The sequence below is a fragment of the Vigna unguiculata genome, chromosome 3, assembly GCF_037176805.1.
Source record: "Vigna unguiculata cultivar grain cowpea cultivar isolate G323 ecotype 2 chromosome 3, ASM3717680v1, whole genome shotgun sequence".
Lineage (NCBI taxonomy): Eukaryota > Viridiplantae > Streptophyta > Magnoliopsida > Fabales > Fabaceae > Vigna > Vigna unguiculata.
Genome location: NC_140794.1, coordinates 58,353,030 through 58,371,378, shown reverse-complemented (window position 1 = coordinate 58,371,378; position 18,349 = coordinate 58,353,030). Strand labels below are relative to the sequence as shown.

Here is an 18,349-nt window from a genome sequence, read left to right as displayed (position 1 = left end):
ATGTAAACGAAAATGATATAGTATTGGCACGGAGCGATATATATGAGATCATATCCATTTGGTTTCTATAAGAATTGAAAAAATCGGGTTTTATATACGTTTAGATTTCTCATTGAACCAAGGATGAGTTCCTTTGTCACATATGAGAGATATAAGTAAAATAAAAGTTTAAATATTTTAAAGAATATAACTAAAAACAAAAGCAAGAACATAAAATATATATAAGTTGTTATAAATTAACAAATTTTGTCTTATTATATTTTTTAAATTAAATATGTTTTTATTCTTATTTTATAGTAAAAATTAAAATTAGTCGATATTTAAAATTTAAATTTATTTTAGTCTTTAAATTTTAGAAATACATAGATTTATTCATTTCAATTTTAAATTTTGTTAAATTTATTTGATATTTTATATATGTTTTATAATAATATTTAAGTTATTTATACAATTTAGCACATTTTTACTTTGATGTTAATTGATAAAAATGTTTGGAATGTCAACTAAATTTAACAAAATTTAATTAAAAGACTAAATTCATGAATTTTTAAAACTAAAAAGACCAAATTAATTCAAAATTTTTAAAATAAACTAATTATAATTTTTACTAAAATTTAAGAAATCAAAATCATATTTAACTTAATCTATCTTATAAATATTGTCATATTAGATGTTTGACCAGAATTATTTATTCTGTTCTTCCGAGAGAAGAAAATTCAACTAAAAAAAAGTATTTATGAAAAAAAAATAGAAATTCAGAAAATAAGTTATTTTAGGAAATAAAAGGGAAATCCGGAGTCTTTTCAAATCTGTTACTGGGCCGATGAGATCTCCACGTGTACTCACCTGTGCGTGTTCAACACGTGGGGTTTTCTTGCTAGTTCTTTTTCCGCATTCTTGCACGCATATATAGAAGATAGCATCACACCAACTTTGCAAACTAAACAGACCAGTAAGCGTTGTAGGAAAATACTCATCGATCAAAATGTTGAAGCTTTTGGTTAGTAGAGGAACTAGGGTTTCGACTTCACGCATCCACAACGGCTTTGCGGCATTCAGTTTCCCTAGGTATCTCCTTCTATTTCCCCTGGAATTGACTCGCCATGGATCCCAGTTTGTTCAATTGCGGATCCTCGTTTAGTTTCTGAGTTTTAACCACTTCAATCCTTAATCGGTTCGATACTCAGCCTGTTCTGTGATTTGGATGAAATCACCGCTTGTTGCATGTGAAACGTTGAAATGTGCTTATTGGAAAATTTATTCTTTCGACGATAGACTTGGTTTCTCTCGTTAAACATGTTAGAAATTCGTATTCTCACATGCATTTAAGTTTCTCTCAACAGAAGAGAGAAAAAACCTTGTACGTTTATGGTTAAGTCGTTTTCTGCTTACAAACAGCGACATATACGAGGATATCTTTTGTTACAGAACATTTTAAAATGTTAGTTCTGTATATAAAAATTATACGAGTAACTAAGGATTTAGGAAGAAGGCATTTAGTTTGTCACTTCCTAAGCTGAGTGCTGTCCAGAAATTAGCAAGGCTAAAATTAGAAAACGGATTCATTGATTTATTTGTAACATAATCACTCCATCTTGGTCTGCTATATCTATTCAAACTGACTGGGTTAGATCATTTTTTTGGAATTCAGGTCAAGAGCATCTGGAGCATTGTATTATTTTATATTGTTTAGTTAAAATAACTCATAGAAATGCTGTCAAAGTCATTCTGTAATTCCATCTGATTCACTTCTTAAAATTAAAAATTCAAAGATAGAGTATTAGCTTTAATTGGAATTCCATTTTTTTCGTCATATTTTGTTTTACGCAATCTTACACTATCTGTTTATTACTTTATTTCATTAGATTTTAACTCAAGTCTTTTTGTGTTTTCTGAACTCTGAATTCTTTTTTTTTTTTTTTACATTATGTTGTAGATGTGTTCATTCATTGCAATTTGCAACTGTAGAAGCAGAAGAGATATCAGGTTCCAAGCCTGCTGAAGTTTTGAACCTGGGTATGCATCCTAACGTTTGATGTTTTTGTTCTTTGCAGATAGGCATTAGTACTCTTATTAATGTCATAGTATTTTGTGATAAATTTGGTGATCCAAGATTTGAAAAGGGTTTACCATCATAATCTGTGGTTAAATCCTTTTCCATCTACATTTTTCATGATTCCGTCTGCAAGGTGTCAAACCTGCTTATCAAGTATCTTTCAAATCCAAAAGCAATCTGTTAAATATCATGTTCATCAAAGAATTTGATATGCGATGGAAGCGAAAGGATTCCTGAATGTTTTTCCCATAATTCTTCTATGTATAAATATTTGAATGTTACCGAGTGCTGTCATACATTTCTGTTCCACATATTTACCAATACATTAATTTCTTTTATCAAACTTGTGCTTTGATTTGTTGGCTATCACTATGAGTGTATTATCTCCACTTTCAGTGCAAGGTAAATGGGTTGGAGCTTCAAAGTGGAATACAATTGTAGATCCCCTAAATGGAGACTCATTTATTAAAATTGCTGAAGTTGACGAAACAGGCATTCAGGTGCATCCCTGTAATATATTATTTGCCTTGTTAACTAATATTTATTTTGAAATATGTTCCATTTATTGCACAAATAAAGAGCTTCTGCTTAATGGGAATTCTGCTTTATATGTTGAAGGCTGTATTCTTTTTATTACTTACTCATCCATCAAACTAAGAAATTTAGGGCGTTTATTAATCACCATCCTCCACACCTATTTTTTTGAATAGGAGGTTCAAGTTCAAACCTTGAATCTCTGTTTGTGAGGCAGGGCTGTCACCTTGTGAAAACTTAAAATAAATAAATTTCTATTTGAAGGCTATATTTGAGTTTGTACTTGATTGGAATTCAACAGTACTTTGTGACTGAGATATTGACTAAATTTTTCCTTTTGTTGGACGTATCAGCCCTTTGTGGAAAGCTTGTCCAGCTGTCCCAAGCATGGTGTACACAATCCTTTTAAGGCACCAGAGCGGTAGGTGCAGAGATTCCTTTGTATTTCTTCTTCATTTTCTTTGTAGAAATATAAACATATGAAAATATATGTTTTATTTGTTGGATTTATGTTTGTCTTGATCAAAAGTGAAAAAAAAAATGATGGGATCCTCATCCTAGACCTTTATGTCACAGCTTTCATTTTCACTCCAAAAAAGCAACTAACTTGGGCATTTTAGTTGCAAGTATTTTATGCATTAGTGCATGATATCAATTCTTATGTTCTTATTTTGACTATCTTTATGAAATTTAATTTGGTTTATGCTATAAACCTTTTGCAGATATCTCATGTATGGAGATATATCTACCAAGGCAGCTCACATGCTATCACTTCCTAAGGTTTCAAACTAAAGAAATATTTTTTTAACTTTATCATTATTCTTTTAATGGTACTTGGTTATGTATTGTTACCTGTAGTATTCAACGTCAACTTTTTCTTCTTTAGTTGAATGCTGTGATTAATTTATACTACATGACCTTCAGGTTTCAGATTTTTTTACAAGGTTAATCCAAAGAGTTTCTCCAAAGAGCTACCAGCAGGCTTTTGGGGAAGTGTACGTGACACAAAAGTTTCTAGAGAACTTTTGCGGGGATCAGGTATATCAAAATAAGACATGCTAGTGCTAAATAAGTGAAAGTATGCAATTTTTTGTGTGGAATGATGGACGAATCTAAATTACCCATTGACTGGTGGATATTGATCAATTTCATATCTTCTGTTGATGCCTAGATTCCTCATTCATTAATGAAAAAATATAACACTGATGTATGCACATGTGCAGAGACACTGACACATAACCTCACAATTCCTGTAATGATTTCTTCTTTTTTGTTTCATTTCAATACAATCTTGACAGGTTCGTTTCCTAGCGAGGTCTTTTGCCGTACCTGGAAATCATCTTGGGCAGCAAAGTCATGGTTTTCGTTGGCCATATGGTCCTGTAAGGATTATGTTTTGTTTATTCTGTCATGATTATAGTTTATATGTGTGATATGCTATCATACTATGTACTAAAGGCAAAAAATTAGTCTATCGTTCTATCATAAACAGTGTTTTGTTTGGTGTATCTAAATTATCAGTCACCTTTTGGTCACACTAGTCAGTCTATGAGTAATTGGTTAAGTGTGCTCTAAGGGATGGAAGAAATGAAAAATAAAAGCAATTGTTCCAATATAAAACCTAGCAAAATGTAATAATTCTGTGACTTCAAGTTATTATTTAAAAGGTCGATTATGGTGTAACTGTTAATATGTCAATTCAGTTGCATAAGCCCATGTACATCGATGACCTTGGCAGGAGTGGCTGATTTCCATTTGGTTCTTTTGGTCTTTTATCCCAAAATGGAAAAAATTAACATTGCATGGAATTTCAATAAGTTACATATGATAATAAAGCAAAACCCTGAATTCAGGTATTTTTACCTACTAGAAAACTTTAAGTCTTTTATGCTCTGATTGCTATTTTTTATCAAAGGTAGCTTTTTGTTTTCTACAAAAAAAGTTTATGTTTTATAGATGTGACTTGACTCCTACTCATGAAAAGACATTAAAAATAATGAGATGCTTTCTGATGTTGAATTGAATTTTGCTTAGATTAGTGATGCAACGTGAAGAAGTTTGAGTTTTTTCATGAGTGCCCGATTAGATTTTTATTTTCACACACCAAAAACATTTACCTTTCACTCTTGTTGTAATCTTAAATCTGGATGTGTGTTCTGTAGGTGGCAATTATTACTCCTTTTAATTTTCCCTTGGAGATTCCTGTTCTTCAATTGATGGGTGCACTTTATATGGGCAACAAACCAGTCCTTAAAGTTGATAGCAAGGTGAGTTCTTTTGGAAATGATTTTTGGATACTTTATGACATTACATCTAATTCAAAATTCATACAGGGCTAGCTTAAGGATGCATGAAATATCAATGGCAATCAGTTATCATGAAAATAGTTGTGATGCGATGTTATTTAGATGTGTGAACTTGTGTGTTGGGGAGGGGTTCATGCCTAAAGAAACCATTGGATTTATTGCTTTTTCACATTCTTGTCTTGGCCCTTTCAAACTGTTTGATTTCTGAAATGTTAATTTTTATATGCTTTCAATATTTATATCTTTGTGCTTATAATACTGGGTATTATTGACTATTGTTATAGGTGAGCATTGTCATGGAACAAATGTTGCGCCTGCTTCATTCCTGTGGCTTACCTGTGGAAGATGTTGACTTCATAAATTCAGATGGGAAGACAATGAACAAGCTGTTGATGGAGGTTGTTTATTCATCGAATGCTTTTGATTTTGTAGAGGATTATATTTATGATTCTATTTCATTGATCTCCATGTTAACTTAGATTGATCTCTGTTTATAATTTTGTTGGATGATATTTGTACATGGTTAGATCTTCCTTTCGTAATATTGGATCATGAAGTAGTATTAAATTTACAGGCAAATCCTCGAATGACCCTTTTTACTGGAAGTTCAAGAGTGGCTGAGAAGTTGGCTGTTGATTTGAAGGGCCGTGTTAAATTGGAAGATGCTGGATTTGACTGGAAAATACTGGGTCCTGATGTCCATCAGGTTTCTTGCTATTTTTTTTGGATATCATAAAGGCACTAATTCAATTTTCAGTTTTATAATAGTTTCTCTATGGTTTCTTGGTTTAGGAAGATTACATTGCGTGGGTATGTGATCAAGATGCATATGCATGCAGTGGTCAGAAATGCTCGGCTCAGTCATTATTATTTATGCATGAGGTTTGTCACATTGGCTATCTTGAGAGTTTTGTTCATATTTAAATATCCCTAAGAACTACCGTGAAATGGACATCGGCTTAGTATTTTGTAAAATGCACTGATGTATTGTGTCTTTACTAACTTCACGGTCTCTATCTCTCTGGTTCAGAACTGGTCTAAAACTTCGTTGCTATCAAAGTTGAAAGATCTTGCAGAAAGAAGAAAGCTGACAGACTTGACAATCGGCCCAGTCCTCACAGTAAGTATTACATGTCTGTCATTTTTGTTTTAGTAATTGAACCAGGATTTCACATTTAAGGTTTTTATGCGATCTGCTTGAAGTTTGTGACAATCTATGATACACAGTATATGTAATGTTATCAAAACTGGACTTATCATCGGCTCGGTAAAGGTACCAAGTCAATACTTACTGTGAACCAGTAGGCCATTGCTTAAAATACATGAACGGATATTTATTAAAAATATAAATTTTGTGGAGAAAATTTAGTATATAAATAAATTGTCATACACTTTCCGATCAAATTAGCTTGGTGGTTATAAATTCATTTACGTTGTATAGAACTGGTGTTTGATTCCCACTCCATTCACTAAATTCTTTTACTTCAAATGTTAGAATTTAAAAAGTGATTCTCCCTGGAGCCGAGTAAAGCAAGTTGAATGCAATGTCCCGTTTGAAAGACAAACCGAACCGGTTATAGGTTTACTGTTCGAACATTTCAGTCCAAATTAAAAACACAAAAAATATAGTATGCATCTGGTACAACACTTCAATTATTCTAAAATTATATAGGATACATCGGGGAGGATAAATATCTACATATATATAAAACATAATAAATAGATATTTAATTTTAATTTTGAATATTTAAATCAAGAACTGGCTTCTTGAAAATTACTAAAAATAAAAGTTATAAGTCACTGGCACCATAAATGCTTCGTATTTCCATTATAAGAATACTATAAACTTCATTCATTTCACGAAATCATCCAGACAACGGACAGTTTTCTTTTTGATTTCATGAAGAGATAATATTTCCATGTTCTATATTATACATACATGCATTCTATGTCTCATATTTCTCATATACAACAAGTAGGTGAAGTACCAAAAGTATGTACTGGATGCCAATACATGACACAAATAAAAGTATTTATACTTAATTGTTGGAAATTTTCTCTTGAAGTAGATGAAAGATCAACCACTTTGTAATACATTTAAAATTTAAAATTTAAAATTTAATTATTTAATTATATGAATGTATTATATGTGCAATGTGCAATGTAGTAGTTTCAATTGTCATCCTTTAATCCCATTACTTAACATTTACAAAATGCAAGCTATCCATGCTTTTCTGTAATGATTAAAGAAGGGAGAGACTTGAGGTGAGTGGGAGTAAAACAGAAGGGTTTGCTTGCAGGTTAACTACCACATGTTGCCAGCTATGCCGTTGATTTGCCCTTATAGCCATTTAGACCCGTCTTTTAGTACATTAATTTGACATTACTAATGAAGGTCTAACCTTTGTATATTCAAAAAGAAAATTTGTTGGAAGCTATCTATCTGGGCATCCAAATAGGATACTGTAATATTTATTTGCTGTTTAATTTACTTGATTGGGAGTTCTTGATGATATTTATCTTCTTATATATGCAGGTTACTACTGATTCAATGCTTGAACATGTCAATAAATTGCTTGAGATACCAGGATCAAAGCTGCTTTTCGGAGGTCGACCTTTGGAGGATCATTCAATTCCGTCTATTTATGGTGCGATTAAACCAACAGCTGTTTATGTTCCTCTTGAAGAAATTATGAAGGATAAGAATTTTGAGCTTGTGACAAAAGAAATATTTGGACCCTTTCAGGTATGGAAAGAGAGACTAAATATATGAAAATAAAGTTTGCAGATGCATGTTTGAAGAAAAGATATATTAGTCTATTCTATTGCTACGGAAATAATTTCTTTTTATATTTTTTCAGGTTATTACTGATTACAAAAATAGTGAACTATCAGTTGTATTGGATGCTTTGGAAAGAATGCATAACCATTTAACAGCTGCTGTAGTTTCAAACGATGTTTTATTTTTGCAGGTAAGATTTTGATCAGTTATTTTCAAATGATTTAGTCAAAAATCATTTAGTCCTCGCGTTTTCATATTTGATTTATGAGACAAAATTAGAGGTTTGGCTATTGGACTATACATCTATACTGCACATACGTAAAAGTATATTCTGTAATAGGTCAAATTGCCTGCAAAATTTTGTTGTAATTGGAGTTCAACTCCAAAGTTTAGATAACTTGTTTGGAGAGCACATTAACAAATGTAATATGAAATTTTCTGAAACGTTGTCATGAATTGCAGGAAGTTATTGGTAATTCGGTAAACGGTACTACTTATGCTGGTTTAAGAGCAAGGACTACCGGAGCACCACAGAATCACTGGTAAATTGATTTTTTTTTTTTAAATTATCGTACTTGTGAAAAAATAACTAATGGTGTTGTGCTGAAAATAATAATTTCATTACAGGTTTGGACCCGCCGGTGATGCAAGAGGTGCAGGAATTGGTACACCAGAGGCCATAAAACTTGTATGGTCTTGTCACAGAGAAGTTATCTATGATATTGGGCCGGTGCCAAAGAATTGGGAAATTCCTCCATCCACTTGAAAACAGATTCCTATGATAGGAATAATAAAAGGAAGAATGCAAGACTAAGGATCCTATTTCTGACAGAAACATTGAGATTAGGATTGTAAATGGGTAGGTTATGCCGTGTGACCCTCGCTACATTTTTGGATTTTTAAATAAGTTTATGGAAATCGAGTTTTGATTAGGCTTTTTTAATTATTAATATAATGTGGTTGAGGTTTTGACATGATAAAATGGAAGGAACTTTTATTGCTGCCAAACAGACTAGAATAAATCATGAACGTCTAAGCAATTTAAAGGCTTGGATAGGTATTTCTTTTGCACAATCTAAATTTTAAGTTTCTGCCAAGCGTGGGTGTAATAGCATGGACGCTCTGACTAAAAAGATGTCACTGAAAGATATTTTTTTCATTAGTTTTTCCTATAAAATATTGTATTACAATACAATAACAATTTATATTAGTAGGTTAAATATAAAAAAAGAGATATATGAATAAATTATGGTCTGTAATATAATAATGTGAATTGAAAATTTAAATTAAAAAGTAAAATAAATTTAATTAAATATTATTATTTTGAATTGTTAAGTAAGTGTTTTTATTTTATGAATGTCAATATATCACTGTACATTGACAAATATATTATTTTTTGTGAGTTTTTAAACATTTTTTTCTTTTTTTTTCAAAACGATTGAAAAAAAACGGAAGAGTTTGATTTTAAAGTTAAATTATTTTTTACACAATACTTTATTATGAATAATTTTAAATAGTTATAATGATATTTCTATGTATGGGTCAGAGTGTGTTTCACTTTGAACGGTATAGTGCAATGAGATGAAAAATTGCAAATAATGTACAACGGCAAACTTATAGATCAAAAGAGAGGATAAACTAGTGAGAATGCTAAGGGAGAAGTCTAAAAATATCCATTTTTAAACTAGCTATATTTTCTTTAATAGAAAAATAAGTTCCATTTTTTGTGTTAGAATAATGGAGTGGGAAATATATTTTGTGAATATATTATTCGAAACGAGAGTCTGTTCATTTGGTGACTTCAAAATTGCAAAGTTAAATAGGGAAGACAATGCAACAGATCTATTTGCCTCAACAGTTGACATAAAAGAGTTTGGTGATCATAATTAATATATTAATATATCATTTTGTGTACAATAGTACATTACCATTTATGTTAGAGGGTGTAACACAATATATTTTAAAAGAAGTTGTGTGAAATCTTAAGCAATTTCTGAACTGAATTAACATCTTGTTAGGATCAAGGTTAACATAAAAATGGAAATGTTTTTTTCTTTGTCTTCTTTTTATAGTTTTCATCAGTCTTGTATAACATAATGATAACACTAAACCTTACGAAACAATCTAAATAATATATATTTAAATAGATAAATTAATCAAATATATCTATGTTTAAAATAATAGTGTCAATTATAATATCATAAATTTAATACCTAAAAACATTAACACCCAATTTTCGGAATACTTAAGAAGTGTTGTTCATTTCATGACACGAGGCAACATAAATAATTTTCACTGACATTCATTCACACCAACTACAAAAATCGCAACGGAGAAGGGAAAGTGACAAACACAAACAAAAAATAGTTACAAATAGTTGTAAATATGAAATTTCAATTCACACATGACTGAATGATGAATTTATCATATTACTGCTAATTTACTATTAGTTAAACGTAAACAAAATAGTCATACTAATTTATTTTGTTGTACTCAAAATGTAACACATATAAATGTTGTTTCTTACTATGTCAAAATTTTAAATACTTTTTACTTTTTTTGGTTTGACCGAAAAAGTTTCTAAATATTTTGCTTCATTTTATACAAATCAAACACACATTATGTTTTACTAGCGTAACACATGCGACATCGCGTATGTGTGTATATATTTTTTAAATATGCGTGATATTATATTAATAGGTGATAATATTAAGATAATATATATATATATATATATATATATATATATATATATATTAAAATTATATTTATTAAAAATAAAGTGAAATATATCAGAACAAATAAAAGAATAACCATTGATAAATAAAGAAAAAGAGAAGAAATAGAAACATCTGATTTTATAAAAAGTTTGTAAAAGTAACAGTCATTATATTTAAAAGGGTAAAATCGGTATTTTGAAAAGTGGACACAAAAAGGGGAATCTCCTTTATATATTCTGATTTTATAAAAAGTTTGTAAAAGTAACAGTCATTATATTTAAAAGGGTAAAATCGGTATTTTGAAAAGTGGACACAAAAAGGGGAATCCCCTATTCTGATTTTATAAAAAGTTTGTAAAAGTAACAGTCATTATATTTAAAAGGGTAAAATCGGTATTATTATAGATTTATTCTCTAAGTGGGTTTTTTTCCTTCCAAACTTAATTCATTACTATAAATATGAGATTTCAATTAACACATGACTTGAATTATGAATTTATCATACTACTGCTAATCTACTATTAGTTAAAATAAATAAAATCTTTAAAATATCTCAATTATCATATTAATTTATTTTTATTGAGTATTATTAAGTTATTGCCATGATTATGGTGATCGCAATAATTATCACCATCACTAATATCATTTTCTAATAACATTTTTTTATTATAACCATCGCCAAAATAATTATAATAATAATAATAATAATAATAATAATTATTATTATTATTATTATCTATTATCTAGAGATATTAACGGGGCAGGTAGGGTACGAGTAATAATTTTCTTGTACTCTATTCGCTGGATAAATATTTGTCTCGTACTTGTACACATATTTGTGCGGATATCCATTATACGAGTATCCATATATTTTTTTAATATCCATGGGTACCCGTGGGTATTTATGAAAGAAAAATTTAATATTTAATAATAAATTTTAACCATAAATTCAAATAAAAATACAACATATACCATTTATAAAGTTAAAATAAGATGCAAATAACTCATTTAAATAATATTGAATGACTGTTTACAAATAAATAAAGATTTTTTAAAATCAATTGATAAAAAAAATAACACATTCAAAATCAATGTGTTAATATTTTAATCATTTTTTTTAATTTAAATTAGAATATAGCAGGTACAAGTATCCACGGGTACATATACTATGATACTTGTATCCGTCCCCAAGGGAGGATTAGGTATTTTTCTAACAGGGGATCAAAATGGTTTTCCTTGTAGATGGAAAATTTATCCACCCAGTTTTATAAATTTGCAAATTCTCCCTCAATTAGTTAAAAGAATGAAATTGGTCAATGTTATGACAATACAATGTAGCATAGATATTATTATGGGAGAAGTTAATCGTTAAAATGATAATTGATTTAATAGAAATATAACATATACATTTTTTTTTTCAGATTGTAATTTTTGAAAGAGATGTATGGAATTCTTTGGGTATTTGTGCCTATTCTTATTTTTATATTAGGAATTACAATAGATGTATACTATCAATTGTATGGTTAGAAAGAGAAATATATGCATGTATACAACAATGTATTGGACAAAGTTCAGATTTTCTACTGGTTTTCTTGTGTTGTCATCTGCTGAGCATTAAAAATACACTATGTTGCAATTTTAAATATTTTTTTTAATATATTTTAAAACGTCAAAATTAATGGTAATTAGTGTATTATAGAGACACAATAGAGAAACAACACAACAAAATCCAGTAGAGAATCCAAATTTGTATTGGACCTGAATACTCAAGTCCTTTTTGAGTTGTTCAAGTTCAAGCAGATGGAACAAAATTATATGCAGGTATAAAAATACCTATACCTGTTGTCTGCGGGTATCTATTTTCAATATCCATTTTCTAATTTTCTAGTCTTTTAATTATGGTGGTTTTGATTAAATAATAACAATAAAAGTTTCGAAGACAAAATTGATTGCAATATGTGATTAAAAAATGTCCTTATGTATATTTTTTAAAATAGAAAAATTTATTGGTTAAAAAATATTAGTTAAAAAATGAAAATAATTTATTTATTAAAAGTATTATTGCATTTGAAATATCTATTAATGTCCAATACTAATTATAAAAATAATTAAAAAAGAACCCAATAAATAAAATTATTTTAAAAATAAAATATTAGATACAAAAATAAATTAATAATTAATCTTCACAAATCCGCCACTATTTCCATCTTAAACTTTATTTTTTTATATTTAGATTTTTTATTGATGTTAATTTTATATTTATTTTTACTTAATTGAATTTCATAATTTTTTTATTCAATTACGTTCTCTTTTTTTTTTTAATTAATCTGGTCTCTTTTTCTAAATTAACATTAATATAATTTGAAAATATGAAAATCTGGATCATCCCTCCGTGTGAAAATGCTTAATGTAAAAGTTATTTACTTGTTTTTTTGTTTTCTGTTTCTCCCCACCTTTGGTTAAATTACTGAAATTTTGCTATCTTCTTTTTATCCTTAGACTTATAATGCATTATCAACTTAATATATAGAATTATCAAAACAAAAGTAAAGTAAATGAAAATAACAGTAATAATAAATAAAAATAGGCACAACAAATAAGTACACGACCATAAAAACATGACAACTAAAGAGTATATATAAAATGTTATTTTATTACTTAAAAAATAGTAATAATACATATTAAAACATTAAATAAACAATATAAGTTAAACAATTATAATTTAATCATAAAATATCAAATATAATAATTTTTTATTTTTATAATAATTGTCTTAAAAAAGTGTAAAATAATTAATTAATATTTTACTGTTTGACGCTCATAATAAAAAAATAAACTATTCTTTGAGATTAAAATGACAAAACCCTAGATCCCATCATGTTTTTATGGTCGTGTACTTATTTGTTGTGTCTATTTTTATTTAGGCTTAAATACTTATTTGGTCCTAGTTTTGGTCAACTTTTCTTACTGTGGTCTTATTTTTGAAATTGTTTTTAATTTGGTCATATTTTTCGTTATATTTTTTCAATCAATTCCTTTCCGTTAACTCCGTCTAAATCGTTAACGGATGTGATCACGTATCATTTTGTGATTTTTTAATTTTTTTAATTTTAAAAAAATATACATGTGTCAAACTCATATTATGCCATATTATACCACGTGTCATTTTTTATTTTTTATTTTGATTTTTTAATTTTTTTAATTAAAAAAAATTCACGTGTCAAACTAATATCATGCCACGTGTCAGAATCAAATTTTTATATTCAATTTGGTCATAATATTCGTTATTTATTTTCAATTTGGTCCTAGTTTTTTTTAATTCAGTATTTTTGTTCCCCTCCAAAGACAAAATATAATTTGTATATAAATGTTATATGAATATTCTTATTAAAATACATATTTTTATTAAATATTTTTAATTTAAAATTAGAGTTGGTTTAAAATTAAATATTTTTAACCTCTTAAAATTCTAAATTAATGGTGTTATTTCTTTTTTTCGTTTTAATTTTAAACTAACTCTAATTCTAAATTAAAATATTTAACAAAAATATGCATTTTAATATATACAAATTAAATTTTGTTTCAATTTGGAGAGGAACAAAAATGTTAAATTTAAAAAAAAAATTAGGACCAAATTGAAAATAATTAACGAATATTGGGACCAAATTGAATATAAAAAACTGATTCTGACACGTGGCATGATATTAGTTTGACACGTAAAAATTTTTTAAATTAAAAAAATTAAATTTAAAAACAATTAAAAAAAATAAAAAATAAAAAAATGACACGTGACATAATATGAGCTTGACAAGTGTACATTTTCTTTAAATAAAAAAAATTAATTTCTTTTAAGAAATAAAAAAAATTAAAAAAAAAATAAAAAAATCACAAAATGACACGTGACAGTTACTGTTCGTTAATAATTTAGAAGGAGTTAACAAAAAAAAGTTGATTGAAAAAATATAACAAAAAATAAAACCAAATTGAAAACAATTTAAAAAATAGAACTAAAGTAAAAAAATTCGATCAGACGGAATGACTATTTAAACCTAAATAAAAATAGCCACAACAAATAAGTACACGACCATAAAAACATGACAACCAAAGAGTATATATAAACTGTTATTTTATTACTTAAAAAATAGTAATAATACGTATCAAAACATTAAATAAACAATACAAGTTAAACAATTATAATTTAATTATAAAATATCAAATATAATAATTTTTTTATTTTTATAATAATTGTCTTTAAAAAGTGTAAAATAATTAATTAATATTTTACTGTTTGACGCTCATAATGAAAAAATAAATTATTATTGGAGATTAAAATGACAAAACCCTAAATCCTGGCATGACAATAGAGAGGGAAAGGCTCTTGCACCATTTGGTTCTTATTGCCGCCAGAGAGGAACAAGTAGTCGCTCCTCCATTTTTCTATTCTGGAATTCTCTCCCGTCTCCCCTCACAGCGGCATTTCTTCGGATTCCTTTAAGTTTCGAGGCGTTTTCGTAATCTCTTTTTGAATTCTTTCTGTATCTTCCTCTATTCTGCTTCCTTCTATCAACGCCTGTCAAATACCCTTCGAATTGCGCCTGTGACTGTTGCAGAGGTAACTCTTTATTCTCTGTCTTCTCAAACCTTGTTCGCTCTGGTTCTTAATGAAAAGTTGCTGTTTCTAATTTCTTCCAGTGCCTTGTGTTAGTGCTCTTAGTGTGTTGGTCTTTGACTTTGCCAAAAGGTTGTTGCAGGTGATTCAGTCCTTTTCATCTGGTACATGTAATTTTGATATTTCTATTTACTTGCCATATTGGAGATTCGACTCTTCTCTATTACACTCGATCATCTTGCATCTAGTCTGTTAAATCTGTCTGATGCGAAGTTTTAGTTATAGATAGCATATTTTACACTGTAAGGAACTTTGTTTGAGGACATAGCCTATAGACTGTTGTACTTGTATTACTTTTCCTTTATTTAAAATAATCATTGTCTGCTGGAACCTCTTGACCTGATAAACATTTATATATCACCAGTCTGCTTGTATAACTATTGACTCTAATTGCATCTATAGTACACACCTGGGAGCATCGTCATCTTATGTACCTGTACCGATTCGTTGGTTTCCAACCATTATTACTGTATTATAAGCTTTTGATATGCCATTCAATGCCACCTTCACTGCTTATCAGAGATTCTATATGGTTCTAAAATCTTCAGAATGATCCGCACTTTCCATTTTTTTTGTCTCTTTTGATACACACATGAGGGGATGTACTGCAGATGCCATCGAAGCTGTTTTTATTCTTCTTCCATCAAACTAACTAGTTTTGAAATTAGATTGATAGGCCTGCTTACCTATTTACAGGTGCTACCACAAAACAGACCTTTAGACAAACTAATAGGCTTGGATAGGCCAGACATTTACGTAGGTCAGGCTAAGCCTTTTAGAAAAGGCTTATGATTGGTAAAGTAGTCGGGATTAGGCTTTTGGTAAAAGTCTTGGTCCGATTTGATCTCTTTCCACTCGTGTACTGCCCTCCGCTAGTTTGATCTATAATTGCGTTTTGTTTATTAGCTTTCGTCACTTCCCATTCATTGGTTTTCCTATTTTTGGTTTTCCTGTTCTGAAACTACATAAAATGAAATGTTTCTTTAATAAAATGAATTCCTTTTCTGGTGAAGTGTTGTCATGCTGAGTGTCTGAGGTTTATTTCTCTGTTTGTTTTGCAGTAATCATGACTTTGTTAGAAGTAATTAAGGATGCTTCAATCAATTCAAAATCGCTTGATTCACCTTTGGACTACCCAATTGTTCTGAACCCAGATAGTATCTTACCCACTTTAAAGGCCGAAGTTAAAGATGAATCTACTTCATCACTCGTAAGGCCCCTTATTGGGTGGCATATTGCACCAAAGGATGCTGAGATCGTTGACATTAACAAAAAGTTCTTTACAGAGCTGAATGCTAAGGTCAAGAACACTAATAATTTTGATAAGGGTGAGTTTATTAGTAGTTTGAATTCTTATCTGGAAAACATCAGGGACAAAGCAGGGGTTGTGATTGAGGTTGATTCATCCCGGAGTGAGTATAACAAGACTTTGATCGATAAGCTTGGAGTATACATGGGTAAAGATGTTGCTAGCCTGGTATTGAATGGGTGTGTTTCTTTGGAGATGTGGGAAGTGGTCGAGGCTTTGATTGTTAATGCTATTATTGACCATTCTTGCTATTCAAACCTGATCACCAAATTAGTGGAAAAAAAGCGGTCTGATTTGATCTGTTTGTGCATAAAGCATGCTTTCGATCTTGGTTCATCAGAAATACTCACCATTTTGAGGTATTTTCTTTCTCCATCCAAAGATGCTTATAACAGTATGCTAAGTGTGAAGATTGAGTGGGAGAGGCAAGCAGTGTTAGCCATTCAGATTTTAAATGATAGCAAGCCGAAGAGGAAGAAATTGCTTTTGGCAAAGGAGGCTTCCATTTTGCTTATGATGGCCTATGATGGTTTCTCAGCGTCTGAGACTTGTTTGCATTATCTGATTGCATCATCCAACATCAATGACGTGATGCTATCCCCTTCATTAAGTAAGTTGAATGGGAAAGAATTACTAAATTTGATTCGTTATTTAGGCAAGTGGTTGAAGAAATACGAGAGGTTTCCTCAAGCAGGACCATGTCCAAGAGCATCATCAGTTTTGCGTTTGGAGGCTTGCGATTGGGTTCCTAAACTTGAAGATGTTATAAAATGTCTTGGCTTACTGCTAGATGAGAAATTTTCTTCATTGGTGTTACATCCACTGTTTCACGAGGAGTTGAGATCAATTGAAGGAGTGGTTAGTTGTTTAACTGCTGAAGCCAAATTTTGTCACTTAACGGCTGATGTAGTTGGCAAACTAACGATCGAAGCTAAAAATTTGTAAGCCTCTTGAGCGAGATTAATCTGATTTGTTTTTTCGCTTCTTTGCAAATGATGTAGTCGTACATGAACAATGGTCAATGGGCACAGATTTTTATTTCTGTATTGTCTTTCTCAAAATTCGCCGATAGAGACCGTAACACTACCCTCGTCCAATTCAGGGTGTGTATTTTTGTGGTTAAGGATCATAATTGCCATTCTTTTAGAGATACATGTCTTCACGCGGTGTGTCTGATATCCATGAAAAATATTATCTTGAAAAGTGCCTTTTATTCATTTTTTTATTTATATTGGGATAAACTCTAATACTATTTGAAGATGAAATAGGGAACCGATATGAATTGGTTATATACTTGACCACCAAGCTCCGGGAACTACTGTAATTTTATAATATTAATACCATCATTTAACCTTTGTCTGAGTCACTTTGGTATTTGTATGTCTTACTTTGTGTTGCATATCAACTTTTTTGTGATCCACATTTCTGTTGTCACTACTTCATCCATTACAGTCTCGTGTTAGGCTTTGAGCTTTGAATTGAGTTATCTTTATGACTTACCCGGTGTTTTTGTATGTATTTTGTTGCCTTTGCACAAAGCAACCAAAGGAAGGTAAGCTGAACTGAGTACTGTTACAACTAGTGAACTGTGTGGTAATCCGCTGAGATGAGTCAAAAAAGAATTGATAAGCTATTTCTTATGTTAAATATAACATGTCATTTGTAGACTGTATTGATAAATTGTTTTTCAAAATTAATTTAATTTGCCATGATTATCTTATTTATGTAGTGAAAATAATCTTTTAAGAATAAGTTTTATTATGATTAGTCCTTACCCTCAATCTAGTTTATATGATTAGTCCTTACCCTCAATCATAAAATTTATATGATTAGTCCTTACTCTCAATCAAGTTTATATAAATTTGCTGCGAAGGTGCAAAAAAAGTTGCTTAACAAGTCTTGATATTCGCAAAAAAAGTTGTTTAACAAGTCTTGATAATATTATAGGGTTGCTCCACGGGGAATGGTAGAACA

At 29.7% G+C, this 18,349-nt stretch overlaps 2 protein-coding genes across 4 annotated transcripts; both read left to right on the top strand.

Annotated features, from left to right (window-relative positions):
- Positions 1 to 821: 821 nt before the first annotated feature.
- ALDH12A1 (aldehyde dehydrogenase 12A1) lies at positions 822 to 8,610 on the top strand. Its single transcript, XM_028059707.2, has 16 exons — positions 822 to 1,068; positions 1,937 to 2,016; positions 2,453 to 2,556; positions 2,944 to 3,011; positions 3,313 to 3,370; positions 3,515 to 3,628; positions 3,889 to 3,972; positions 4,753 to 4,857; positions 5,181 to 5,294; positions 5,471 to 5,602; positions 5,689 to 5,778; positions 5,927 to 6,016; positions 7,433 to 7,642; positions 7,758 to 7,868; positions 8,141 to 8,220; positions 8,306 to 8,610. The coding sequence occupies exons 1-16, from the start codon at positions 986 to 988 to the stop codon at positions 8,442 to 8,444; spliced, it is 1,662 nt and encodes a 553-aa protein (XP_027915508.1). The 5' UTR covers positions 822 to 985; the 3' UTR covers positions 8,445 to 8,610.
- A 6,134-nt stretch (positions 8,611 to 14,744) lies between these two features.
- Positions 14,745 to 17,421, top strand: LOC114179212 (uncharacterized). 3 transcript variants are annotated; one of them, XM_028065464.2, is made up of 3 exons: positions 14,745 to 15,009; positions 15,090 to 15,148; positions 16,128 to 17,421. In XM_028065464.2, exon 3 carries the CDS (start codon positions 16,133 to 16,135, stop codon positions 17,318 to 17,320), a length of 1,188 nt encoding a protein of 395 aa, XP_027921265.1. In that variant the 5' UTR covers positions 14,745 to 15,009; positions 15,090 to 15,148; positions 16,128 to 16,132; the 3' UTR covers positions 17,321 to 17,421. The 3 variants fall into 3 exon arrangements, with proteins under 3 accessions (XP_027921265.1, XP_027921264.1, XP_027921262.1); XM_028065463.2 differs by having other exon boundaries at positions 15,090 to 15,170; XM_028065461.2 differs by lacking the exon at positions 15,090 to 15,148 and having other exon boundaries at positions 14,746 to 15,009.
- Positions 17,422 to 18,349: the final 928 nt, after the last annotated feature.

Excerpts from the sequence above, each read along its gene's own strand:
- LOC114179212 (XM_028065464.2), top strand. The coding sequence starts at position 16,133 with ATGACTTTGTTAGAAGTAATTAAGGATGCTTCAATCAATTCAAAATCG.
- ALDH12A1 (XM_028059707.2), top strand. The coding sequence starts at position 986 with ATGTTGAAGCTTTTGGTTAGTAGAGGAACTAGGGTTTCGACTTCACGC. Across the intron at positions 2,017-2,452 it reads TGCTGAAGTTTTGAACCTGG|TGCAAGGTAAATGGGTTGGA; the intron begins GTATGCATCCTA and ends CTCCACTTTCAG. Across the intron at positions 5,603-5,688 it reads TGGGTCCTGATGTCCATCAG|GAAGATTACATTGCGTGGGT; the intron begins GTTTCTTGCTAT and ends TTCTTGGTTTAG.